The 27073-nt window shown below is 39.8% G+C and overlaps 1 protein-coding gene across 3 annotated transcripts; it reads left to right on the top strand.

Moving 5' to 3' along the window:
* The first annotated feature begins 1163 nt into the window (after nucleotides 1–1163).
* Nucleotides 1164–27073, top strand: LOC120736434 (aryl hydrocarbon receptor nuclear translocator-like protein 2). Of its 3 annotated transcripts, none has more exons than XM_040036498.1 (17): nucleotides 1164–2630; nucleotides 8871–8982; nucleotides 9112–9159; nucleotides 9242–9283; nucleotides 9543–9700; nucleotides 9779–9861; nucleotides 9934–10026; nucleotides 12350–12467; nucleotides 15839–15988; nucleotides 18369–18606; nucleotides 21371–21477; nucleotides 21633–21783; nucleotides 21911–21966; nucleotides 22054–22165; nucleotides 22396–22486; nucleotides 23308–23410; nucleotides 24374–27073. In XM_040036498.1, exons 1-17 carry the CDS (start codon nucleotides 2453–2455, stop codon nucleotides 24529–24531), a joined length of 1998 nt encoding a protein of 665 aa, XP_039892432.1. In that variant the 5' UTR covers nucleotides 1164–2452; the 3' UTR covers nucleotides 24532–27073. The 3 variants fall into 3 exon arrangements, with proteins under 3 accessions (XP_039892432.1, XP_039892434.1, XP_039892433.1); XM_040036500.1 differs by having other exon boundaries at nucleotides 1166–2630; nucleotides 8871–8964; nucleotides 9121–9159; XM_040036499.1 differs by having other exon boundaries at nucleotides 1195–2630; nucleotides 9121–9159.

The raw sequence follows: 27073 nt of genomic DNA, 5'->3' as shown, positions 1-27073 counted from the left end.
GGTTATGTAAGTTCTCGTAAGTGCACCTGATGCAGGGATAATATTGCCATGTCACAACCCAGTTATTATCGTACATCCATAGTTGTCTACCCGTTAAGTAGCTGCTTTATATTTTTTCTTTTTTTTAATAAATAGAATTTGAAGTTTAAAGTTTAAGACATTTGTATTTTAAATTATTTATGCTGATTATTAAGCATGTTAAGCAAAGTAGGATGGCAAAACCTTGGAAACACATCCTGAATTCGAGGTTAAAGAGCCCTTACCGAAGCAGTGTATCTGCATGTGGGCTGATAAGGTTGTTTTACTGCTGCGTGAGGGTAAAATTCACACCACATTACTGGTGGAACATGGCACCATGGTGAGAAAGATGTTTTTTTTGTCTTTATGATTATAACACAGAGGGGGTCACAAGCAGGATAGCAAGCCAAGAGCCAACAAAATAGCCTGTTATTAATAAATTAAACCTGGAGTACAAGTCACTGCGCCCCGAAAACATACACATCCAGGGCCGAAAACAGACCGCCAGGACTCATATAGGTTTCCATGTGTGACAGGAGTGAATACGATACAAATAAACAACTGAAAAGCACACCTGCCTGCTTGCAGCGACATCCAACAGAACCTCTCATTACAAACTGGGCTATAAAAAGTCATTTTCGAAGCTGTGCATTTTTGATAGCTTTCCACTTTAACGTCATATAACCGTCACTATCCCTGCTTAAACGTGTATAATGTCGTGTGTCTTGGCGTCTTGAGGTGTATCCTGTCCACTTGCGATGTTTCCGGGTGTCTAAAGTGCACGGGGACACTACTTTCCCTGCCGACGGGCTTTAAATGGGTTAACGAGCCAAGCGCCACGTGACTGTCCAGTTATATAATATATAGGTCAACACGTTTCTCGCTCGCACGTGCAGCCTTCCCCCTTACGTAAAGTCTCGTGCAAAAGTCTCGAATTACACTATGTAGGTGAGAGCCAAAGATCGTCGATATCTGCGATAAAGAATTACTGAAATCTTTTTTTTTTATCTCAAATTTTGGGGAATTTTGGTGTTAGAATAATTAGACTTTTATATTTAACACCTTTGCCTCTGCCTTTGTTTAAATAAACAAAAACAGATTTATTTAAAGTATTCTTATGAAACAAGGATATGAGGAAACCCCCAAATTACAGACATTTTCACCCAGTCTTAGCCAACTTTCTACCTTAGCTTAATGTTTGCACATATTCTAGCATTAGGATCACAGGTGGGTGACGTGAACAACAGAGACCCCTACTCCATTGAAAGGACACTACCCGACAGCGGTGGGGTGATGTGTTTGCTTCCACATCACCCCAAAACATCTCCCCAAACAATCCCATCAAGCATCCATAAGATGTGCTGGGATAAGCCTGGTCCACAGATACCCCAACCCCCGTGTCCAGCAGCAGGGCAGAAGGGAATCAAATATTACATGGGTGTCAGACTTAAGGCCCAGGGGGCCATGATTTTAACATCCGTGATATAATGGGTATGTTTGGTTTTTTGAAGTTGTTGCTGATGTATGTACATGTGTTTATTGTGTGTACACGTTCATGCTTGGACATAACGGTTTTCGGTTTCTTCTGATGAAAGAGGAAACGACTTTGTAGTTTTCAAAATCTCAGTCTAGCAGGACCACCTTGGTTTAATCCCATATACTCCTTCAATGTTAGCCCATGAACGCGATCGTGTTGGTTCCAGGAAATAAGTTCAGAGTGAGACATCTGTCGCGTGGCAGCTCTGTTTGGAGGAACGCGAGAGAGTAGCAAAGTCAGATCGGTGACGCGCACTTGGTACTTTTTCAGGTCACCAAAACGTGCGCTGCATCGGGGAAACCAATCCCTCACCGGTCCTGTCAAGCCAAGGCCGGCTGTATGAATGAGAGCTCGTTTATTAGCGCCGTCAAGGCGTCATCCCACGTTTCCTGGCAGACCATCCACTTCCTGACAGACTTTTAACATATCCAAGGTGTGCCAATGGAAATTCAAGTCTGTGCCACTATTATTCCCAGCATCCAAATGCCAAAACAACGGTTTAAAACGAAGATAAACCCCTTTACAGTAAAAGCTGACATTTTTAAGTGCGTTTTCAAAACAGCAGTACATTCAAATAACCGATTTCCTACAAATGTTATCGTCACGCAGCGAATAGGTTATTTTTGACAGATTTTTTTCTCCATTCCGACTAACGTGACGCTGATTCATGACTTTTAGTCGCGCTGATATGAATGGACTCAGCAGCTTATAACACCGTCGAGTGAACACGGCTGTGAATGAAGCGAGCAGGCGATTAAGGAGGAGACAAGTGTGAACTCTTCCCTTGTTTCCTAAAGGACCTGGGTGTTCCACTCTCACCCATCCCTCACGTTTCTACTCCCCCCCCCTTGTAAAAAAACAGATAGGGGGGAGGAGGAGTCGGGTGAGAGGGAAAAAATGAAGTCAATTATACGACACCCCGGCTCTCCTAACCTCCCTCCTCTCCCTTCTGCTACTACTACAGCTGGTGGCTCCTCATGCGCCGCGGCGCTGCGAAGCCTTCACCGGGCACACCGGCTGCAGTCCGTAGGCATGTCGGCTGGGGGCTCTGACGGGACGGCGGAGAGGCCAGCAGGTAGGGGCTCCGGCTTGACGACGTTGTGGTTATTGTGGGTAGCTTAGCTTTGCTTCTTTTTAATATATTATTTGGGGCAACTACTTTTCTCCTTCAATTAGCTGAAAAAATAAATTAAGCACTAGTGGTATGCCTTCTTTCACGAATTAGTTCTAAACTTCTTTCGTCCCTTGACGTGTTTTTTCTTTAACGGCAAGTTAGGTTATATTGAGTGAAGGTTACTTAAAAAAAGAACTTTACAGGGACATTGAGGACATTGAGAGCAGACGACCTCACAGCGGCAGTAACGATAACACTTAACCGAGTGGCAGCAGTCGCAGTAGCCTTGCTGGACCAGCCGCTACAGTGCGTCGCACCGGTGTCTCGAGCAGCTGGCACCTGCCTCCTAAAACCGAACGCGTCGGCTGGCAACGCGCGTGACACCCTCTCCATTCATTCCCGTACTATGTGGTGCTCGTTTCCAGGGAGGGGGACGCGAGCGGAGGGGGGAGTTTTGTCGGTGAACTTCACACTCACGATAAAAACACGTCACTGTAACCATGACGACGACTTCATCCCAAAAGCCCAGAAATACTTTTACACTTTGCTAACAAGCGGTTCCTTTGCGAAAACCCGGCGTCTTCTCTAAGCCTGGTGCTAATATTAATATTTGCCTAACCTTCACCAAACTGGCCTCGAGGAGCTTATATTGTCACGTGGTTCCTCGAGATTTGCCCCCCCAACATTCTTTCTCGTTCAGCTTCTTTCAGAAACTGGGTCAGTAGAGCAGTAGAGCAGCTCTGCCTTCGGTGTGCAGCAGAGGGAAGCAGTCGCTCCCTGCCGTTTCCGAGCCGTACCAAGAAGCACAGAGGAATGTCAGCTACCAAACCCTTCAGTTCAAATAATGCAGACTAACGGCGGGATATTAAAACACAAAGGGGTTAAACCATCACCGGAACTTTTTTTAAAAACTTGAACCATGGTGGTCTAAGTGCTAACATTCTGGTAAACACAGTACAATGCACAGGAGTAAATCATTACAGGGCGTAAATACGTCTGAAAAATATGTTTCAGTGCTAGCTACATTCATGGAAGATTAGTTCAAATCTAGGTATTGAAAAGAAATCATACAGTTTATATAAAATGTGCAAAGACACTTGATGTAAACCCCTTACGTTATTTAATTCAAAATACAATCTAAAATTATGACGAGAATATGAAAGAGCTATTGTCAAATACCACATTAAAAGTACAACTCCTGAAAACGAACAAAAAGTAGCCTCTTGTTTAGATTAAATGGCAGGTCTGTGAATGTAGCGCTTTTCCCCAGTATGATATTTTGACAGGAACAGTAGGTAACACAGGTGTTACTAATGACATTAGTGATATTCTGTTTGGGTCAAAGCCCTGGTTAAATGGATTAGTAACACCTGTGTTTACTTGTTATTTTCTCTCAAACTAGCCACTGTGAGTAAGGTGCATTATGTATATGTGAAAACTAAAATTTTCACTTTTCAACAATGAAACTTTAGCACCCAGAATTTCCAGTTGGGTATTTTCTAAAGCATTTTCCTTCAAAACTTTGTAACCCTTTGCCTCGCCCTCCTTTTGTCTTTCGTGCTCATGAATATGCATTTGGCCCTTTGTTGTTTTACAAAAGCTAATCTTAAGTACAGCCATTTGGGTTGCAAATGTAACATCACCATGTAAATAGTGTGGATAAACTTATTTCATGGTAGTAAAACTATTAGCTCTGTGCTAAAAGGCTATCACAATGACAACATGCATGAAAATATAAAGCTCTCTTAAGCCATACATAACCCAATTTTCCTCTGTAAATCCATATATTTCAAATGGTCCTGTCAGTATTTTAAAGTACAGCTGTTAGCACTGTAATCATTTACTGTAAATGTTGAAACCATCACATTAACTCTCTACCCTAATCCCACACAATCTAGCCCCTAAAATGTTTAACTACACACAACTGTTACCAAACTTTTAAATACAAGATTTTCATCTTCAAACTGATTGTTACTGTTAGGCAGTTAATTAAGTAAGTATGTTTAAATGGGGTAAATGCAGTTCTTAAAACACATGTTCAAAATACTTTAATACTGTGTGATTTGCTCTATAAATACCTCAATTAAAGAATCATAGACTCAGATATTATTTTGTTGTGAACATAAACCTATTTTTTGCTAAACTGTACATTGACCTCAGTATAGGTTAAAAAACGCATGCTTTGTAACAGAATAGCCTCTGTGCCACTTGTAAAAGAATATTCTCTTATTGCAAAACATCCTTAGCAATAGCATGTACTGGTTTTAGCGGTTGTAGGAAATTGTAGGTCAGTTGACCAGAAATAACCCAGAACATATTGCACTGTAACTGTAGGATTTAGGGCTTGACCTTTCTGCATCCATCCAAAACTACAACCCTGCTATTATGTTATGTTACCAGAAGTACGCAGAGACACTGAGCCTTGGAATAATGTGACATTTACTTTATTATGCACATTATGAAATGAAATGCAGTCCAGTAAAACACCTCTGCTATCAATTCTGATTCAATAAAGCTTCTACATTTTCAGCTTTTGTCATCTAAATGAATGTAATGGGTGGTTATTGTGTACTGAACTGTATAACATCTAAACATGGTTTTAAAAGGGTTATTAACCCACAATCAAATGGGTTTAATTTCTCAAATGAGTAAAATTGTGTAAAGATACACAAAAGGTCGTATTTATCTGTGCAGTGTAATAAATGAGTGCCTAATAACCAATTTAAACCAATCACCTTGCTCTTTGCTGTGTAAACCAGATAGTTTATAGCAATGGAAAAATTACGAGGCATTGAGCCACAGAACACACCCTTCTTTACAGGTTCAAAAGACCACGACTGATACATTCATGTCCTGCTGCTGGTTGAAAATACTGAAGTTAACCTTCAGTATTCAGCTGAGATAGAAGGTGGTGCTTTTTTCCCCACTTGTCATCATTTTCCATGTTTTTTGTGTCTTTCTGGTCATTTTAAGTCTCACTGCATGTATTTTTGTTGTGTTTTGCTACCTCTTTTTATTAGTTTTGTGTATTTTAGTACTCCTTTGTAGTTAACGTTTAACTGGAGTTATTCTGTGTCTTTTGTTTCTTGTCGTAGTGTTGTGTCTCTTAGCAGTCATTTGGTTACTCTTTATAGTTATTTCTGCTTGTTTCTTCTCATTGTATATCTCTTTGTAATTAACTTGTCTTTTGTGGTTATTTTGTCTCTTTGTTGCTATTATGTATCTTTGTAATGATTTAGTATCATTTTGAAGTCCTGTGTCATTGTGTAGTTGTTTAGTGTCTATCTCTACTTACCTTGTGTTTCTTTCTACTTATTTTACATTTCTTTGTAGTTATTTTGTTTCCCTTTTAGTAGCTGTGTCTTTGTGGTAATTCTCATTAAATTTGTGAAATGTCAAGTTCAAATTTGAATGTAATCAGTCTATTGTGAATGAAATGTCATCAACTATTTACAAGTTCAAATAGTGTCAAATATTTTAAGGTAACCAAAGCAACAATAGTTCCTTTCTTTGTTCTTAATAACAGGCAGTCATTCAGTCACTTGGTATGAAACTAAATTGATCAAGATATGCGAGAAGTGATATTTTTAAGTAAATTTTGTTTTCCTTTGGCTGTCCTGTTAGGATTGCCTCCCTTCTGTGTGGATCTCTGTTCATTTTCTGTGTGTACCTTTTTGTCCTGCCTCTCCCATTCATCTTTTCTACACTCTAAAAAGATTAAAGTTCCAAACTTGTCACGCTTAGATCCTTATTCTAATGACATAACATTAGCAATTTACCCCCCCCCCCCCCCCCCACACACACACATAGCAGCAAATATTTTAATTTCAGTAACTGCTGAATTTAAAAGTGTTGAAAGTGGCCAAAAAGGAATAAAAAGTGTTCAAACGTGTTTGATTTATTTGTTTTAAAGATATCACGTCCTCTTGTGTGATGTTTTTGACCTCTGGTGTGACAGCCCCTGTACGTCACACTTGTGGACATTTTCTGAAAGCACCTTTATGTTTTTGTGCCAGCATGGTATGGAAAACCTGTCATTACTAGTTGGTAAGATAATTTGTATCATATCTATAATTGTGTTGTTGAAAGCCGCATATTCTGAGCTTAAGTGCAAAATCCCAGTTAGTGTTTGGTGTCAGTATGTTTAGGTAATGGTGTCATCACAACTTAAAAGCCTTCCAGTAGCTGGTTATCTGCAAGCCCCTGCTGTCCACACAATTAGGGCTACATTTATTTTTTGTTTATTTGTCTTATGTGGGAGAGTCATCGTTTTTAGCTTATCAAGAAAATGGCTACGTGTTGGTTTATAATGTATTAAATTAGAGTAACTGTGCTACTTTAAGTGGTGTATTATAGTTTTTTTAGGGTATCAACAAACTAAATCAGGCCATATACAAACTTTTTTCCCTCAACCGCAGGTAAGACCCAAATGAAGACTTTGAGAAAAAGTGATCCTTTGGTGTGGGTGGTGTAGAGCCAGAGCATACAAAAATAATAACAAAGAACTCAAACATAAATCACACCCACAAAAAGAAACTGTGAGCTCACAAAAGACCCCAAAACATCCCCACCTCCAAATACCTTGAAGTGATTCAAGTGGTACACTTAAAGGTGGAGAAGTGCATGTAGGTCATAACATGCTGACTCTGTTTCATACTGAGTTACACTCCTGTGCATTTCCACCACAGGTGGTGGCCTGTGTTCCTGCGTTTCTGTAATATGGTATGTCATCTGCTACCCTGCATGCTTGGCCTCTCGTCAGTACTCTAGTCACGACTGGTGCTCTCGGCTTGGGCGTGACTCAGTGTTGACCGTCTAGACGTGCACTTTGCACCAATAAAAGCAAGGGGCATTGCTTTAAATATGACTTGGCAGTGCTGGCGCAGGTGGCAGGAGAACACATTTCTTGACTAACAAAGAAACGGGAAAAAAAAGTGTGTGGTGCAGCAACTAGCAGTGAAAAGCCATGGTGGGTGGAAGTGAGAGCCTGCAAGTGTCACTCCCACATTCTACTTTTGCGTCAGTGATGACCCACTAAACTCCTCTGGAGGGATTAAAGAAAATGATGTCAATATCATTAAAGTTCAGTCGGGCCCTGATCTCATAGTAAGAGTTTTTGTTGATAGTGAAAGCTTGCTGTGCTTGTTAGTGGGACACATGTACGTGAGAAAAGGGTCACTGTGACCACCTCTGGGTTTTCTGTTAAAAATAAACTTTTATTTACAATATATATTATTGTACTTTAAAGATTCAAACATAAAATGGGTTTTTTGTTCAGTTTGAGTGTTGTGCTATTTGCTTTTCTTCACCTAGATACGTGTCTGTCACTTTATCAAAACATTTTTCCTCACAAATAGATGTCATACTTTATAGAATGGGATCCCCGAGTAAGAAGTAGGTCAGTGTTACAGTATTATATAAGCATTAGTGAATACAATGGGCCAAACCCTATTTACTCTCACGTGCCTCTGAAATTCACAAACTGCAGGAGTGCATAGCATGGGGGTTTGGCGCCACGTAACGGCAACTTTTAGCCAGTGCATCAAAAGTTTGCCTAGAAACAGAATGTGTGTATGAAAATTGGCAAGAAAACAGGGCAAAATGGGGAAAATAAATGAGCTGTCCAGCTATAAAATTGTTTTTGGGTCAGCCTTTAAAGTGAGCATTCCTGGCTGAGATTTCAGCCTTCAAAAATACTTTCCGCCTGTTAATGCAGAAAAAACTATATGAGTCATTCTGATGGTGCTCATTTTCAAAAAGACAAACAATTTGTGTATGTTCAAAAATATAATTTGTAAACAGCAAAACACAGTAAAACAGTTGAGTTTGTTAACCTTCAAAACTCAAATTAAGCATTATTTATTCACTCATACATGTAGATGAAAAAAGTCTTTAGCCTCAAATAAGTAATAAACTTTGCAGTAAACTAAATAAAGTCTCCTCCTTTTAGTCACATACCACTGATATACCAGATACCTGGGTGATGATTTTTGACTGTCAGAATAATCTCAACGTGTTTTTTAAGATCTTTAATGGTATTTTCATTGGATATAAGGTCAACTCATTAAAATCAGAAACCCAAGCCTCCATTCATTCATTCATAGTGTAAACAGAGCAAGTGTTATTAGAAAGATCAAGGTTGTTGTACTGTGTTCATTTGTAGCTTCTCACATCACTGTGGTGATTGTTTTCATGTATCAGATCCTGCTGCAGAGGATGAAGGGCCAAGCCAAGCAGGCTCCTTGCTGCCAGCTGTCGAGCTGCCAAGGAAACGAAAGGGAGATGTGGAGGAGAGGTCAGATACGCATGTACAGTAAGAGCAGTGTTATGTTGTCTAAGAAGAAAAAACAAACTCTGAGACATTTCACTCTTGTTTATGCCTGTAGCTAAAATTATATGGTACAATGTACACAAACTAAATGACGCACCGTTTGTCCAACCGATCTCACAGGCAAAGCCTTGACATCCAAATGGACGATGACCTCAGCAGGTACGTTGAGTCGTCGGCTGTATCTGCATTGAGTTAGACCGTGCTGAAAAAAGAATTTGATTTTTGATGCTTTCATTTGCAGATCTGAAGGGGAGGATCAGCAAGTCAAAATGAAATGCTTCAGGTGATTCTATTTTTATATCAAACGACTGCGCCGTCTGTGGCTTTAAAAAAAGTCTCATGTAGCTTTCCTTGGTCTCATTTAGTTTAAGATGTCAGCTATTTAAAACCCTAATGACTTAGACAGTCTTAAAATAGCTCCATTACAATTTCCAGGTAATTATTTTTCCCCCCAGAAAAGACACAGCAGGTAGTAATGTAGCTATGCATTCCCCTTTCAAGTTCTAAGATACAGACTGTCTGATGGCTGAATGTGCCTACAGGGAGCCTCACCGTCAAATTGAGAAGCGGCGGAGAGACAAAATGAACAATCTGATTGATGAGCTGGCTGCCATGATCCCTGCCTGTCAGCCCATGGCTCGAAAGCTCGACAAACTCACTGTGCTGCGGAAGGCTGTGCAGCACTTGAAAGCCCTCAAAGGTACTTCTTAACCCACGTGGTGATTTAAGTGGTCAGTGATGTTGATTTTTGTCACTCTAAAAGCTCCCCTGCTTTCAGCTGGGATGGGCAGCGCCTTTTCAGAAACCACCTGCAAGCCTTCCATCCTGCCTCACGATGAGCTCAGACACCTTCTGCTGAGGGTAGGTCCTCCTACGTCTGTTTCATTCACGCTTTTATGCTTTTATTAACACATCTTTCTGTGTATCTACCAGGCTGCCGATGGTTTCCTTTTAGTCGTAAGTTGTGACCGGGCGAAAATCCTGTTCATCTCCGAATCCGTCTCCAAGATCCTCAACTTTAGCCGGGTGTGTTACCCTCCCACCACACGACTTGCAATATTCATTTACTGGTTGCAGCTTCCTCTTTTTCTGAATGTTAGCAAAATGAAGGTGTAAAAGTACAGGTCGGTAAAACTGAACAAAGTACCTCACAAAATTTGTAAAATAATTAGGTCCTATATTATATATATATATAGGACCTAATTTTAACATAACTTGAGAAGTTCAACATAACTTGAGAAGGTATGTATGCTGTTGATTTTAGCTCGCTCCAGCTTATTTAGTGCCTAGAGCAGCGGTCCCCAACCTTTTTTGTGCCATGGACCGGTTTATGCCCGACAATATTTTCACGGACCGGCCTTTAAGGTGTCGCGGATAAATACAACAAAATAAAACTAGTACCGGTACCGAAAAAAAGAAAATTTATTCATAACACACGTTAAAAGACCCAGGAAAACCGAGTAAACGATAAAAACGATAACAAAATAACGCTGAAAACCGATAAAAACCCTGAAAACTAAACATTTCACACCTGAGCCTCAACTCTTGCGGCCCGGTACCAAACGACTCACGGACCGGTACCGGTCCGAGGCCCGGGGGTTGGGGACCACCGGCCTAGAACATTGAATGAAATGAGGTCCTGCTGCCAATCACTGAAAAAAGAGGCTGGCAAAAGGTTTATATAGAATGCAATGTTTCATTGTTTTCATGCAGTGATGTTATCTCCAAAGTTAACCAAGGCTATTATGATATTAGATTTTCACTACATGATTGTTGTGGCTCCACAGTAGTTATTTGCCTAACATTAAAGATCGATGATTTGGAAACATAAATTCCCTGAATCAGGAACGGCCTCTGGTATATAATCTACACTGAATATGTGAGGCAAGTGAAGAGAGTCTGGAGCCGTAACAATTTTACACTAATATCAATATTAATCTATCAATATTATATTATTGATAGAATATTAATATTTCACTCTTTAGTTGTCAGTACAGTCAGTGTTGGCTATTGCCAATGCAGTTAGTTGTATATGACAACACCTTCATGGTGACCATTTATATTCACATGTATTGTCAGGAATTGCTTTTAAAAAAAAAGGTCATTAAATGACCTTAAATTTAAAAAGATGTAGTTTTTAGTTGCGCAGTTGCCCAGCATCAAATGACAGGTATAGTAACATTTAGAAGATGAAGAGCCAGACATTTCCCTCAGGGGATGGTGGAGCCCAAAAACAGAACAAAAGTGGATTGAAGTGGATCTGCATTCATCACCAGATAAAGGCTAATGTTGCTTCCTGTTTGCAGTAAGTGTTAGTAACCAACCTCTTGGCTTTTGTTAAATCAAGGAAACAATATGAAAACTTTTTTTTTTTAACCTTTTGGACGCTCAGAGTAGAAGTTTTATGTTTTTATTATTATTATTATTATTTTTAGAATAAATTAATTTGTAAATGTTCCACACTATCCACAGTCCTTTGTGGCTGAACTAAATCTTTACAACTCAGTGTTCACATAAATTGTTGTTCAGTATGAAGCATTTTATTGATGCTCTGATGAAGACTCAGCACTGCAAGTAAAAGTTAATAATCAAGGCAATGCCCTGATGTTTCTGCACAGCTAGTAATGTCTAAGCTTTGATACATTTTTGAAAGTATCTCTGTAGTGCATGCTTTGCAGGATGAAGTCACACCTGCTCTACAGTCTCAACTTTAAGACTCACTGTGTGCAAGCAGAGAAGAATGGTGATTAGGAGGGATAGCAAAGAAAAGCTTCTAAGAAATGAGTCCATGTCTGCATGGCAGTGGATTTTGTACAAGGAGATAACATCACTGAAAGTGAAAAAAAGGCACAGCATGATTTAGCTGCTAATGTACAGTGTATAATGGTTGGCTGTCACTTCCAAACAAAAACATTAGAATAGCAGTTGGGTGGGGATTCTGTGCTCACAGCCAAGGCTGTGTACCAATGATATCAGCCCTTACTTAGACCATACAGAGCAGTGGAAAAAACTGCATTTAAGACTAAAACTTTATATTTCGCTCTTCTTTTTCAATCACCTCCAAGTGGTCACAGCAGATGGCTGCCCCGCCCTGATCCTGGTTCAACTGGAGGTTTCTTCCTGTTAAAAGGGAGTTTTTCTTTCCCACTGTTGCCAAGTGCTTGCTCAAAGGAACTTTTCTGATTTTTGGTTTTTTTTCTGAATTATCGTAGGGCCTTTACCTTAGTGCAACTAAAGTGCCTTGAGGCGCTGTAGTTGTGACTTAGTGCTTTGTAAAAAATTAAATGAAATTGAATTTACTAAACATTAAAAAGCTGAGTAAATAGATGTACAACATTTGTATTCACAGTTGGAACTGACTGGGCAGAGCTTGTTTGATTTCATCCACCACAAAGACATCAACAAAGTGAAGGAACAGCTGTCTTCGTCAGAGATGTACCCTCGTCAGCGTCTTCTTGATGCAGCAAGTAAGTCCACCGGAGCTCCAGTATTGTGCAAATGTCTTGAGCCACACCTCATTTCCTTATTTCTTGCAATGAGACAGTCTTTCTTGTGATTTCTTTTCAACATGGTCTTGAGCAACAGTTCCTCTCTTTTTTGCTAAAGCTGATAGTTTGAGCTGGGTCAGGTGACCCTGAACCATCCCTTGGAAATGCTCCCATAGGCACTGTGCACTTCTTCACCACTCGCCTCTTTTCAGTGTCCACTGTTTATACAATACTGCAGCATGTTATTATATTTTTTTCTTCTTTCTCCCTTTTCTCCTCTGTTTCTTTTTTTTGTTTTCCCTTCAATTATAACTGATTGCAGCACATGGCTGCTGTTCCATAAACCTGCTTCTGTCGGAGGTTTCTTCCAGTTAAAAGGGAGTTTTTCCTTCCCACTGTCACCAAGTGATTGTTCATAGGGGGTTGCTTCATTGTTTGAGTCTCACCTAGAGTTTTGTAGGGTCTTAATCTTACAATATAAAGCACAGTGAGGTGACTTTTCTTATGATTCTGCACTATATAAATAAAATTGAGTTGAAGCAAAAAAAGGAACTCAGTGTGCTTAGGTGAGGTGTACACAGAGTGACAGTGTGTATGCAGACAACTTATCAGTCAAGTTGGAAATTGTATCTTTAGCCACTTTGTTACTAGCACCCTGATGCCAGTAACAGGGTAGGAAAAACCACAAATTCAGTTGTTTTTTTTTAAATTTATGAAAAATAGCAATGATAACACAATTTAACAGTCATCAAATAGTATGTTTGCACCAACCAAGAGCTATTATTAGGCGTCTCTGACATAATTTCACATATCCTGTCATGGTGTGCAGTGTGCCTTAAAAGAAAACTGAGAAAAACTAAACAAGTGGACAATATGAAGCAATATAAAGGAGTGCCAGCCCTAAAAAAACTATCTACAGCAGATGAACAGTATCTAATTGTCATGTCATAAAGAAAGTGATCACAAGATCTTGACATAACTGATCAAATTATGAATATAGACAAGAATCGTAAAAAAAAAAAAAAAACAGAATAGGTCAGATTTTTGTCTGATTAGGAATATCTGATTGGTTCAGTTTCTAAAATTTGCTATATTTTGTTTAGCATGGTAAAGGCATCAGTGCAGTAAAAGCATACCTGAACAGAAAAACATACAATAAAACTGAAACAGCGGGGCAGCCGGTGTGTTTGTGACGTGGTCCCAAGTGCAGACATGGAAGGAGACGGCACTGAATCTTAACAAAAAATGTTTATTTGGCCAAAAAACATGATTACAAAACAAGACAAAAATGAGCAGGGCCAAAATTTAAATTAAAACCTAAACTGGGAAAAGCTAGGCTGTGGAACCATGTTATTCTTGGATGCGGTTGTAGGACCGGCTTTAAAATCGCATGACAAAAATATCATACATAAATAAATGATATTTTTAAAAAAATATCATTTAAATAAAAAACTGCATCACCAACTTAGCCTGGACAACATTTGCTAGTTAGATGATGTCAGCTATCTCATCGTAGCATATTTATATGCATATTTATAATCATACGGTTCTTGGAGTGAGTGCATACACTCATGAAGTTTAGTAACTTCCGGTCACTGCAACAAGCCCAGGTACAGTTTACCGACGGATGGGTGCAGGACCTTGAAATGCACCGTGTAGAACGAAAGACCATCGTACGTATCATAAGTTTACCAGTCTCACAAATTGTCGTCATAAATACACATTCCTTAACGAGCTCAACGGTAATTAATTAGTAGTGAAAATAATTTCTGGTACGCGTTACAGAAATGTAGCAGTGACAACAATATTGTATGCTGTAATCGTACTGGGCAATTAGTGATACAAAAAACCTGTTTTATCCTGTGAATAAAAGTATATGTTTTTGTCAATGTACCATAATAACAGAAGCGAAACGCAATATTGTGTCAGGACAATTCACTATTTATGCACAATAAATAAAGGAGCATAGTGCGACAATTTCTGTTCAGCGCCAGACTTGCTTGTAACCTATATCACTAATTATGTTATGAAAATGACGTATTAACTACAACAGCAGACTGACCTTCGTGTAAATGCTTGGAGCAGACTAACCTGTGAGCTGGAGTGTTCTGGGACGTTATATTTGATCTTTGAATGGCTGCAATCCAGGCCATCCGTTGCCTCTTTGTTACTTCGGAAACATGGCTCGAACAATTTCTCTTCAACGATGTAATCCGATAACAACCGATCTCTTTACCCGTCGGCTTCCCGTGTCTGTCATGCGACCGGCTATTGCAGTTAATAATACAACGGCTTCTTGCCATTTTTGTGTTTCTTTTTATCGCTGTATAACTGATTTTAATTGAAAGCCTGCCTATGACAAACGAGACATGAACATGATTCTGAGCAGGAGTATGGGAGTAACTCAGCTTACGTCATGTTTATTAGTAACTAGTAAACATGACGTAAGCTGAACAGAATCATGAGGTACCTGGAATCAGAGGAGGGAAAACAGACACACCAGCAATGAACAGAGGGAGACAGAGGACTTAAATACACACAGCTGACACAAATAATCATGATGCCACAGGGGAAGCAAAACTAAACACACTGAACATGGAAACAAGACTTTCAAAGAAACATGGAAACATGGAGAGACATGAACTGGGACACGCAAGCTTGACACAAAATACAGAGAGAGGGAGCGAGAGAGAGACACACAAGGGGAACCTACACAGACGAGATGATAACACATGACAAACAGAAAAAGACTCATAAACAAGGAGACATGGATGATAACATAAACTAGACTGAAACTCAACTAAATCCTGACTAATAATAACAACACAAGAACTTAACATTAATGCAATCTAACATAAGAAAAACTAAAATACAAAATAAACTCAAAACCCTGGGTCACAGCCCAAAAATGCTGTCAGTCATGGATTGGCCTCCCCTGAACCTGGACTTTATGGAAGCAGTATGGGATCAACCTAAGAGAAAAAGGAACAAAAGGAAGCCAACATCTAAAGGAGAGCTTTGAACATCAAGAAGCCTGGAGAAGTGCTCATGAAGACTAAAGACATTTGACTTAAAAAGAGAGTTCATGCTGTGTTGAAGAATAAAGGTGGCCATGTCAAATATTGACTTTCAGGCTTGTTGGAACTGAACAACCTTTGTTTTTGCCTTATATGCTTTATTTTCATGCAAGTTTCCACATTTCAGTTAATTGCTATTTATTTTCTTAGGAAAATGTAAAGGAATGAGTGGTGGCTTGAGTGTTTTGCACAGTAGTCTGTATGAGATGATGTTTAGAAAAACAGAATAAGCACTACGTGTCCCAGTCACGAATGTGGTCCTTCTGTGTGCAGCTGGGGTTCAGGTCCAGGTGGATGCTCCTGTCAGAGCGACCCACTTAACCACCGGAGCTCGGCGATCCTTCTTCTGCCGCATGAAGCACAGTCGACTGACAGAGAAACACGAGGACAAACACTCGCTGCCTACAGCTTCAAAAAAGAAAGGTGGGTTCAGTCTGGAGGTGGCACGACGTGTAGATATGAAGTATCAATTAATAATCGACGTGCTGTGAATATGCTGGTGAAACATGAAGGCTCAAGCAACTGCACCAGTCTAATATTGTTGCTTATCGAATTTAGATTCAGTGAAGACACATACACACACACACACACACACACACACACACACACACACACACACACACACACACACTGGCTCTATTCATAGCTTCAGACAGAGCTACTTTGGAGTGTCTTGTTTATCTTGCGCTGCTCTGATGAGAGCGCTTAAGGTGATTCAGCTGCGAGAAACAGCCCGAGTGAGTTATTTATTGAATAGACTGAAACTGTTCCACTTTGTATAAACGCTCAGGTTCAGTCCTGGTCCTGCAGAGCTAAAGAGATGAGGAAGAGGTCTGAAGATGCCTACCAAAAAGATTATATATTAAAATAAAATGAATTAAAATATATGATATGTTTATATAAATATATATATATATATATACATATTTAAATATGTCTGTAAGCAATGAGGCCAAAATTTAGGCAGCTGCAGGAAATCAAGCACATGGAGTGAACTTAGTGTTTTTGCCCTGTCTAGTTTGCATGTTGGGGAAGTAAAGAAATTATCTTATTAAAATTTGGTGGAGAGTGGATGAGAGTGGATGAGAGTGGCTTTTCTCTTCACATTTTCTCTTGTTCTATGGAGCTGCTTCTTAAGCTACTAATTCTGTAGATACTTGTATGTTTTCACATCAACAGTGACTTAAATAAAGAAACAAACATGATTGCATGAAGACATTTTTTTTCTAGTCTTAGATGCCACAATTTAAAACATGTTGTTTTGCACAGTAAGTAGGTCACTGTTAGCCATTGTGTAATCACAAAATTAGTAGCTGGTCAAACTCTGCTAACTGTGCAGCAGAAAATGAAGCTTTGGTACCACTCAGTGGAAAAACCAAGCAACTGCCGTACAGTCCGTTACAGCAGCGGTCCTCCGGCCACGGAGTCAGAGTCGAGAGTCGAGGCTCTGGTGTGAAATTTATGGTTTTCAGGGTTTTTATCTTTTTTTTTTCCATTATTTTTTTAAATAATTGTTTTTATTGTTAACTCGGGTTCCCTGGGTCTTTTCCCATGTGTTATGAATGAATCTTTTGTTTTGTTGTATTTATCTGCGACACCTTGAAGGCCGGTCTGTGAAAATATTTTTGGACATAAATCGGTCCGTGGTGCAAAAAAGGTTGGGGACCGCTGCGTTACAGTCTACAGTACATTGTAGGCTTCAGTATGATTTTCCCACTTACATTCTAAAATAATTAGGAATATTTTAATGTTATTTAGTAGCATTATTTATCCATCAATCTATTTTCTTAACTGACAATCTGATTTACTATCATGAAGATCCTGAAGCACATCACAGCTGTCATAGGGTGAGAGGCAGGGCTCACTTTCACTCCTGCTTTATTTTAAGTGTATACAACTCTGATGTGCTGTATCTTATTCCTGAGTGACATGGATTTGGTTTATGTACCAATATTACTGAAACACAGGCAGTCATGTGAAGAGGAAAGCACACCCTCTTTAACTTTTGTGGTTTTATATATCAGCACATAATGCAAAAAAGCCCATTCGCTCTTTATTGGTTGCCGAAGCAGTTTGTGGAAAAGGAAACACACTCTGTGATTCAGCAGCTTGTAGAAGCACTTTTAGCAGCCAATGGTTTTCTGTGTGACTTCATCCACGTCTCACATTGTTGTGGAGGAATTCTGGCGCACTCTTGTTTCTAACATTACTTTAGTTTACTGAAGTTTGCAGGCATTTGTTTATGCACAGCCACAGCATTTAAGTTGGGTTGAGATCTGGTGATTTTTTTAATCATATCCTGATACATAAAACCTTTGATATGAAAAGGAGACGGGGGGATTTCTTGTTCACATGACTGTGAGTTACACTGTTAAGCACTGTTCTCATGTTTGCTTTTTCTTGTTTAAAAGAATCCACATGAGAAATTCAGAAGTCAAACCTCTCTTTGACAGGCTTACTGTCTGAAACCAGAGGAACTGGCCAACCCAGTTTCTGGTTTTCTGTAAAAAGCTTAAACAAATATGAACCCACGTGTTGAAACTTAAACAATACCTGTAGATTTTTGTCTTCAGGTAAGCTGTAACGGCAGCTGTGAATTAAAGCATGTTGTTTTTATCTAACATGGAGTGACGTTTGAAGGAGTAGCTGCTTCCTCATGTTGCCTGAAAAATAAGCTGGATTGTTGAAACCAGGTCTGATTTTATGTTCTGTGCCACTAAATATACACAGTTCACCCAAAACACAATCTAAAAATACTAGAAAGGATATTATATCATACACACGACTTGTTTTCTACCTGCAGACACTTACAGATTCTGCACACTGCACTGCACCGGGTACATGCGGAGCTGGCCGAGCAGCCAGCTGGACTCGCTGGAGGCCGACGCCGACAAGGAAAGCTCGACCCTGACGTGCCTGGTGACCATGTGCCGCCTCTACTCTCACGCGTCCCATCAGCCTTCCAAAGACATCAACGTCAAGCCCACTGAGTTCGTCACTCGCTGTGCGATTGACGGCAAGTTCACTTTTGTAGATCAACAGTGAGTTTCCCCTTTCTAACTACATTCATGTGCACCATGTATCTTTCCGCCGTGAGTCATGGATTTGTTGTGCGCACGCAGTTCTGCTGAGAAAAGAATGGCAGAGGCGTTGCGTGGTGTGGAGGCCTCTGAGCGCAGCAGTGTGAGATTTGTCGGTCGGACTGTCAGTGGAGATAATCATTTCTGTGTCTGCCGTTGTTTCTCAGAAAGACCTGAGCATCTTGAGGGCATCACGTGAAAATCTCTTCTCATTTTTTGGGAAGTAATTTCACAACACAAGTATAGTGAATCACTTTATTAAATGAATTACCCATGTGTGTGACTGATGAATGTTACATGAGAGGCTTATTTATACTATGCTAACACTTTATGATAAGGGAGGCGAAAACTTTCTTAGTTGCCGAAGAACGAATCAGGAATGCCTTAATGAATACTTACTATAAAACAAGCCAACATCTACTTCAAAGTACCATATCACCCTGGCAGAGCCTTGACTGACTGCTGGCTTACTTGAATACTTACTAGAGTTTTTAAAAGTACCCTAGCTTTCAGCTGTCAGGCCTCTCTTCTGTGACACCAGCTCCTAGTTTGGATTCAGAAGACAGACACTGTCTCTCCTTTCAAGATTAGACTTAAAACTATAGTTCAGGCTGGATCAGGTGACCCTTGCTTAGTTATGTTACAATAGGCCTAGACTGCTGTGCCTGTGAGGCACTGACTGCTTCTTCTTTTTGCTCTGTATATGTTTATACACCATCTAATCATTAGTTATTACTAATTACTATTATTAATTACTCTGGCTTGGCTCTCTTCCACAGTGTGTCTTTGATCTGTCTTCCTACCTCCTCTCACCCCCAACCAGATGGCTGCCCCTCCCTGAGCTTGATTCTGCTGGAGGTTTCTTCCTGTTAAAAGGGAGTTTTTCCTTCCCGCTGTCACCAAGTTTTTACTCATATGGGGTTGTGTGACTGTTGAGGTTTTCTCTGTATTATCGTAGGATCCTAATCGTACTTAAAGGAGCTTAAAGCGACTGTTTTTGAATGAAATGAACATATGCTATTTCAGTGGCGTGTCAAGTATGAATTAGTTCATAACTGTCTGGAAGCTAATCTCCCTGTTTCTTCATTAGCCTTCCTGATCAACTCTGATCAAAATGTAACCACTTATTTATTACATATTATCCAAAATTCCAATCAATTTCAGTCAGATTTATTTGCAATGTAGCAAATAAACCATCCACAAATATGACATAAACCCATTTGTGTTTAATGGCTGAATCTTTTGGTTTCATGAAACATACATTAAATGACATTATTAATAGCATTTTTTAGACATGAAGCAAAGGAAAAGTCATAACCAGAATCACAGTTAGTCTTTTCTCAGATAGTGGGTGACAGATCAGCTTTGCAGGACGGTTATTGCCCCCCTATGTTTTTCCTGAAAAAAGGATTTAACAGTCTTTGCTCTGTGGTAAGATAAAATGGACTGTATCGCCAACAAACAGCACCACACAGAGGTTCCAGCATCATCTCCTTCACTAATGTGGATTTGTGATTCATCACTGAACATCCACTTCATCCACTCATCCACTATCACCCCGTCTCTGTCGTCACTGTAACCCAGTTTTCTGCAGTTATTTTTTTAAGCTTTTCTGGATGTAATCACATGTCATTCAGCCCATTTCTTCCAGTTGTGACACTAACACAGACGCCCGTTTCTCTACTCTGTTTTTCATTTGTTTTGTTGTCCATTTTCGAGGCATATTGCTTAATTTTTCTATTCTGATGCTTTGTTGACCTCCGTCTAACCGTATCTTTTCTTTCTATTATCTTCTAATTTACTTTTACTTGCTCTGAATTTTAGGCACAGGTGAACTGAATATGAGTATCTAAATATGATGATGACAGTCTCAACGAGGCAATAATTGTAAAGACAATCATCGCGTAACTGCATTGTTACCCTGGAATACAAAAGTAGTTGGTAATTTTTGAGTAATGTTTAAGTTGTGTGCTGTTACAGTAGATCCTCCACAGTAACTATGAATCATGACTCTTTTTGGCAGCACAGAAAGAGGAACATGCTAATGAATAAATAGTTAGTGGAGGGGTTTTGTGCAGGGTTTGGATCTGGAGCTATTAGGAAAGTATTAACTACAGCCTGTCCAATAAAGGATTTTTAAGACCAGTGCCTATATTGGTTATAGGTGATTGAGGAATCTAATAGGTTGCTTTTTTTTTCCGCCCAGATGTACGAAACATAACATTCCCCTAACATTCATCCACACTCTGTCCAGCTCTGATCCGATCAGTTGATCACTGTATTTGTAGTATTTGAAACACATCTTGGCAACAGGGAAGTGGCACAGTGCCCTCTGGTGGACAAACTGTGTAATGCCAACATTCATATCATAGCTGAAGGTTGTTTTTTTTCCTATTTCTCCTTTTTAAAATGTTAATTTATCGGATATTGCTGATACCACTAGACTGCAAAATACAGTAGCTAATAATTAAATAGAGAAATCTATAAGCTCTAGTCCTAACGAACAACTTTGTTAGCGATCAGATTGCTCCTGATTCGTTCTTTGTTTGTTTGCAGGTGACTAAGCAAATTTTTGTGTCCCTTTTTGTGAAGTGTTATCTATTCTGTATTTGCTTTGGTTCCATTTCCCTCTACTATTTTTAATTGGCACAATCCTGAGAGGCAGTGAAAGAAGCAAGACCAGAATCACTAAACTCCATCTTTTTCCTCTCTTTTTTTCCCTCAGAGCCACAACCGTCATTGGTTATTTGCCGCAGGAAGTTCTCGGCACATCCTGCTATGAGTACTTTCACCAAGATGACCTGCAGCACCTTGCAGGAAAGCACAGGCAAGGTAATTAGCAAAGCCACAACTGATGCCAAATGGAATCTATGCTAAAATAACTGTAGCTCAGTTTGTCTTCAGGTCAGAAGGAAAAGAAAAGGAAAGCGCTTGCAGTGACTTTTTTCACTTTGCTTTGTGATGACATGTGTCAAATCTTTTGGCAGTGCTTCGAAGCAAAGAGAAGATTGAGACACAGTGCTACAAGTTTAAAACAAAATACGGCTCCTACGTTTCCCTCCAAAGTCAGTGGTTTAGTTTCACAAATCCATGGACCAAAGAAGTTGAGTTTATCGTGTCTTTAAATAGGGTTATTTCGTAAGTACCAATTGCTGTCGTTTCAACTTTATTGTTGCTCTTTCATATGCACCGTGCTGCCATAATAAAGCTTTTAATACAACTCTGTTCTGGATGAAGCAGTTAAAATACTCCATTGCACCAACAGGGGGCCCGGTCACACAAAAGATGAGGAGGAGGCAGGCAGCTCAAAGGCACTCCAGGGTAAGAGATGCACACAGAGCCGTGTATTCACCGTGCTGTCATGTGTCTTTTTTGTCTGAGCTTTTTTTTGTCCTCCTGCCTTAAAAGACGACATAAAGCAAATACCAGTAATTCCCGGCTTCTCCAGTGGCACCGGCACAATGATCTACGCTGGCAGCATAGGGACCCAAATCGCAAATGAGCTCATCGACTCCTACAGGTACAGTCTGTCAACTCTCTGTTTGTCAAGGCTCGATGAATTTAAAATCATGTTGCTTTTCTTCATAGAAAGGCGTCATATTTTCTGATAGATGCTCCAATAAATCTGAACATTTGGTACAAAAACATCCAGAATAACCCTGAAAGCCCGTTTGTGATAAATCCAGTGTTTTACTTACCTGGATGATTGAGCATGCATCAAGACCCAATGTTTTAAAATTTTTTTGACAGGGTGAACTCATCTCCATCAAGCGGAGCTTCGAGTCCGTTTGGCCCAGCCCAGGAGAAATGTCCACTGGTGTCCCCACAAACCAGCAGGAGTGTGAGTGACCTAAATCATAGGACAGGCAATTTCCCCACTGTTACTAACAGTAACCATGAAGCACCAACTGGAATCAGTTTGCTTGGTGTGCTGCTGGGGGTTAATTTATTCATAATATTTCATCCTTTAGTTTATAGTTTTTGCACTTTTTTGAACTTCTGGCACTTTTTTTTGAAATCCTGAATCTTTACTGTTTGGATTTGGAGGAATGGTGCGATTCGTTTTCCGGTGAAACATTAGGAGTATTTCTCATTCTGGTTGATCATTTTATGGAAATTTGGATAAACATGCCATTTTAATGGGGGCCACCTTACAGCAGGAAGGTTCCTGGTTTGAACCTCGTGGTTGGCTAAGGCCTTTGAGTATGGAGTTTGGACGTACTCGCTGTGCTTCCTCTGGCAACTTCAGCATTTCTCTCAGAGTAAATAAACCTGCATGCTTGGCCACTTAGTGGCCTAAAGTGGGCCTAAATTCAATAAGCAGTTTGTAAAATGGATGAATAGATGGCTGGATGGTGACATGGGGAGGTCCGATATTGTGATTGAATTCACAATAACACTTTTATAATTGTCTAAAGTATCAAGATTTGTCAGTATGCCATTACTTTACATAATGCAAAGCTCTGAACTGTACTTCCACCACAGCATCCTCACAAGGTGTATCATCATCCCCGTAGACAAGAAACTCTTCAAATGTAGGAGGAGATGTGTGTGAGAAAGATGAAAGCAGCTTGTTTTCCTGAGTTTAATTACACACTTCAGTGGAGAAAGGTGAAACGCAGGGTCCTGCACGCTGTTTTAATGTATAATGGCTTGTTGCAGGCATCCAGCAGGGAGGAGGCAGCAGGCAGTTCATCACAGTCCCAGTCCCAGTCTGACTCAAGGACGGCAGCAGGGACGAGCAGCTCAACTTCTGAAAGCGCAGGTACTGCCAGCAAGACCATCACAAATACACTCTGTTAACAGTTTCTGTCTTTTCTTTTTCCTGTACTGCAGTCTGCAGTGAAGGACGAGAGTAACTGAGCACCACTTTATATTTTGTATTAGTAAATACCTCGGCTGTTTATGGTGTGCGTCCCACTCGTGATTTCACAGCTGCAGGCCAAGAAAAGATGTAAGCAAGCAATCCAAATTTAGGCAATACAACAGCAGTTTATGGATAAACTCCATAAAAGCAGAATATACTGTATACACATGCACAAAACTGAGGTAAAGTCAGTGAGTGACACATTTAAAAAATGTAACAGTTTCTGAACTGAAGCTTCATCACTTCACTTCCCAATGATTTTGCCTCTGTCTTTCCTTAGAATAAAAAAGGATGCTAAAGCAGTGAAGCTGAAGCCAGTGTCTTCTGTAACTTTGCCAAAGCAAAAGAAGCTAACTGAAACCAGCTAACCTAGCAGCTCCCACAAGCTAATGGTAAAATGCTACTTTAAAATGAGCATTTTAATTAGCAAAAATGAGCAAACTAAAATTATTGATGAGATTTTTGGTCATTATTCAAAAAGAGTAACATATTATTCATTATTATTATTTTAAAGCTATGCATTATGTTACTTACATCACTTATTAAATTATGTTAGCGTTGCTTAGAGATGCTTTGGCACATAAAAGTACATAAAATAAATAAAAGCTGGACACAGAGCCATGTGCTATATTGTTGTTGTTGTTTTTTTTATTTTTAAAGACAACAGCAGCGTAAACCAGTCCAGACAGCAAATATTGTTTCCCACAGCAGTTGTACTGTAGGAACATTTCCAGCCCATCACTGCTGAAGCTCAGGCTCCGGCTGCTTGACTTGACGTCACTCTATGTTCTTTTCTGCTTACTGTTAAAGGTGTTATTTTTTTCTCAGATCTCATTTTTTGTTTTGCTCTGTTTCACTCAGGCGAGCCCGCCCAGCTGGACCTGGACAGCATGGTGGTGCCAGGCCTGAGCAGCTTCAGCAGCGATGAGGCTGCCATGGCGGTCATCATGAGCTTGCTGGAGACGGACGTGAACATGGGTCAATCAGGGGAGTTGGAGGATTTACACTGGCCTTTCTAGAGGGTGCTCAGACTCTCGGCCTCGCTCTCTCTCACAGCTGAGAACTAGGCAGTTCAGTTAATTCTGATCTGCCTGATACCTGAACTGGCCTTGCACAATTGAACCTACAGGACTTGTACCAAAAGTCACAACATGTCAGACTTGAGGACCGCTGAACAGGAAGTGTACAGGAAGTGTTGTGACTGAGATTAGCCTGCGGGTACTTGGTTTTTGCTTGAAAGAAGGTCTGGTTGAAGATCCCTTGGAGCCTGCGGTGATACAGTGTCTTCCTTAGTAACACTTGTGCATCCTGAATAGGGGTTGGAGACGAGACCTTCAACAGCAGGGAAATCTATTTGCTCTGCTGCCCTTAGTCACCAAGGCCACCAAGGTCTGAAGGAGCATAGAAGTCCTGTAATGTGCAGTGCTGCTACAGAAACCTCAAACACTGACATTTGTGGAACCTTTGGTACAGTTTTAGGAATGACTTGTTTTTCATACATTGTCTGATTGTTCAATTTTTTTATCGTATGTTAAAGATTCCCATCAGACACATTTTAAGTAAAAGTAAAAAGAAAAAAGAAAAAACTGATGAGTAAATTGCTGAAGAAGGTTAAAAAGAATGTGTCCGTTTTAGCTCCTTGATTAAGAACTGCAGCTAAATATGTACAAATCAGGGCACCTCAGTCCTTGAACAACCACTACTGGTTCAGCTAATTTTCATTTTGGACATGCCCAGCACAGCCACGCAGTGTGGGGTGAGTTAAAAACACTGTGTCACATATAAATACTGTTACCTAAAATTCTGCAGTGATTCACAAATGCCAAATTTTTGTAAGATCGTAATTGCAGGAGAAAAAAAGTTAATCACCTTGTAGTTTCTCTATAAAAAAAACCCTACTGCTTAATTAGTATTATTTAAGTATTTTGTGAATTCTTCATTCTCCATCGCACTTCACAAACCTGTAGTGGCAGTAATGGGGTGAAGAAAACAACACAAACTAGACACTAGACAACAGACACTGCTGGGGACATGCAGATCATGGGCTGTATTTGATAATGGACTATCAGAATTGCGAGATTGCCAAAGACACCCAGCGCTTTGAATCACACGTACTGTATTATTTAAAAGAAATTGTGTTCATTCCTAATCATTTGTATACACAAATGATCCAGAAGTGTGTCTGATTTTTGCTTCTACTGAGCTAGCCGAGCACTTTTGTCACCTAATCAGACCACATGAGCAAAGATGCTTGGTTTACACTTAGAGACAATCAAAGAATTATAACAATAATGTGGTTAAAAGGTTTCATATTATTATCTAGCACAATCAACACACAGATTCCAACTTTGACAATTAGCTAGCGATGGGGCTACTAGCAAGGATCGCTAATGCTACGAGGACCTACGAAGGGAATGTGTTTCAAGGAGAACGCTTTACTTCAGGACTGTTTTTATTAAAATAAATACTTGAATATTGAATACTGTTTACAGTTCTGATTGCTGAATGAATGGTAGGAATGGTAGACTCTGTAGTCTTTATAAATTTCTTACATATGTATCAAATGTCTGACCACCTGGTTTCTCATTTAACAGGAAGAAGCTAAACCCTAGTAATAAATCAGCTTCACATTTAACAGTTTAACCACACAAAACAAAGTTGTGTGGAAAGAATATCATGTGGAAGTGTGACTTTACAAATCACAGTCATGTATTTACAGTTTAGAGAAATGTGATTACGGCCTCCTTGTAAAAATCCATAGATTAAGTAAAAGAGAACACAAAGAAAACAAAATGCAAGGGTGTTTATATTCAGTATGTAACATAAAGCTGGTAAAATCTATGTTTCTATTATGAATTAACACTAAAGGATGAAGTTGAAGTCAGGCTGTAGTGTTTGCCCGTTAACAGAGACGTTCTAACATGATGCTAACGTGATCTCTTGTACAATGAACTCCTTTGAGGAGCCAAAGGACTCTGAGGACAGATTTCCTTTGTTTTGGCCCCAGAATATCAGCATAGAAATGAGCTGTGATATTTGTGTAGTAGAGCCACTCGTGAATAATCTCAACATTGTAGGTAGCTCAGATATACTGTCATTAGCTGTCAGAGGTCAGAATGCAAGCGGACGTTTAGATTTGAGCAAGAGCTGTAGCCACAGTCGTTACCGAGCTTACTCTGAAGTTACAAGAGTGAAAGTAAAGGTGAATTTTAGTTTAATTTGCAGTGACTGGCCTCAGTATAGCTCATGTAGAGTCTGGTTATACCACTGGTTCCTCAAATCTTGAAAGTATAATGTGACTCTGTTGCCTTGAATGCATGTCGCATCTGACGGTGTTCAGTTGGAAGTCATGAGTAAGACGCTCTTTTTGGCTTTACAAGGAAAACTCACCACATACTTTTGCCATCTGTGCCATGTGAAATGGACACTGAAGCATGATGAACATGCCCTGCTATCAAAGACAAAGTGTCTGATGTTTGTATGTGATAACTGTTGTCATTGTATCTGCTGTAACAGAGCCGAGGGGGAAGACTTTGTCAGTAAAAGAGCATTTTTAAGTAA

Source organism: Simochromis diagramma, unplaced genomic scaffold (assembly GCF_900408965.1).
Source record: "Simochromis diagramma unplaced genomic scaffold, fSimDia1.1 OVJJ01000371.1, whole genome shotgun sequence".
Classification (NCBI taxonomy): domain Eukaryota; kingdom Metazoa; phylum Chordata; class Actinopteri; order Cichliformes; family Cichlidae; genus Simochromis; species Simochromis diagramma.
Note: the sequence above shows the minus strand (reverse complement) of the source record. Positions and strands in the feature narration are given on the sequence as shown.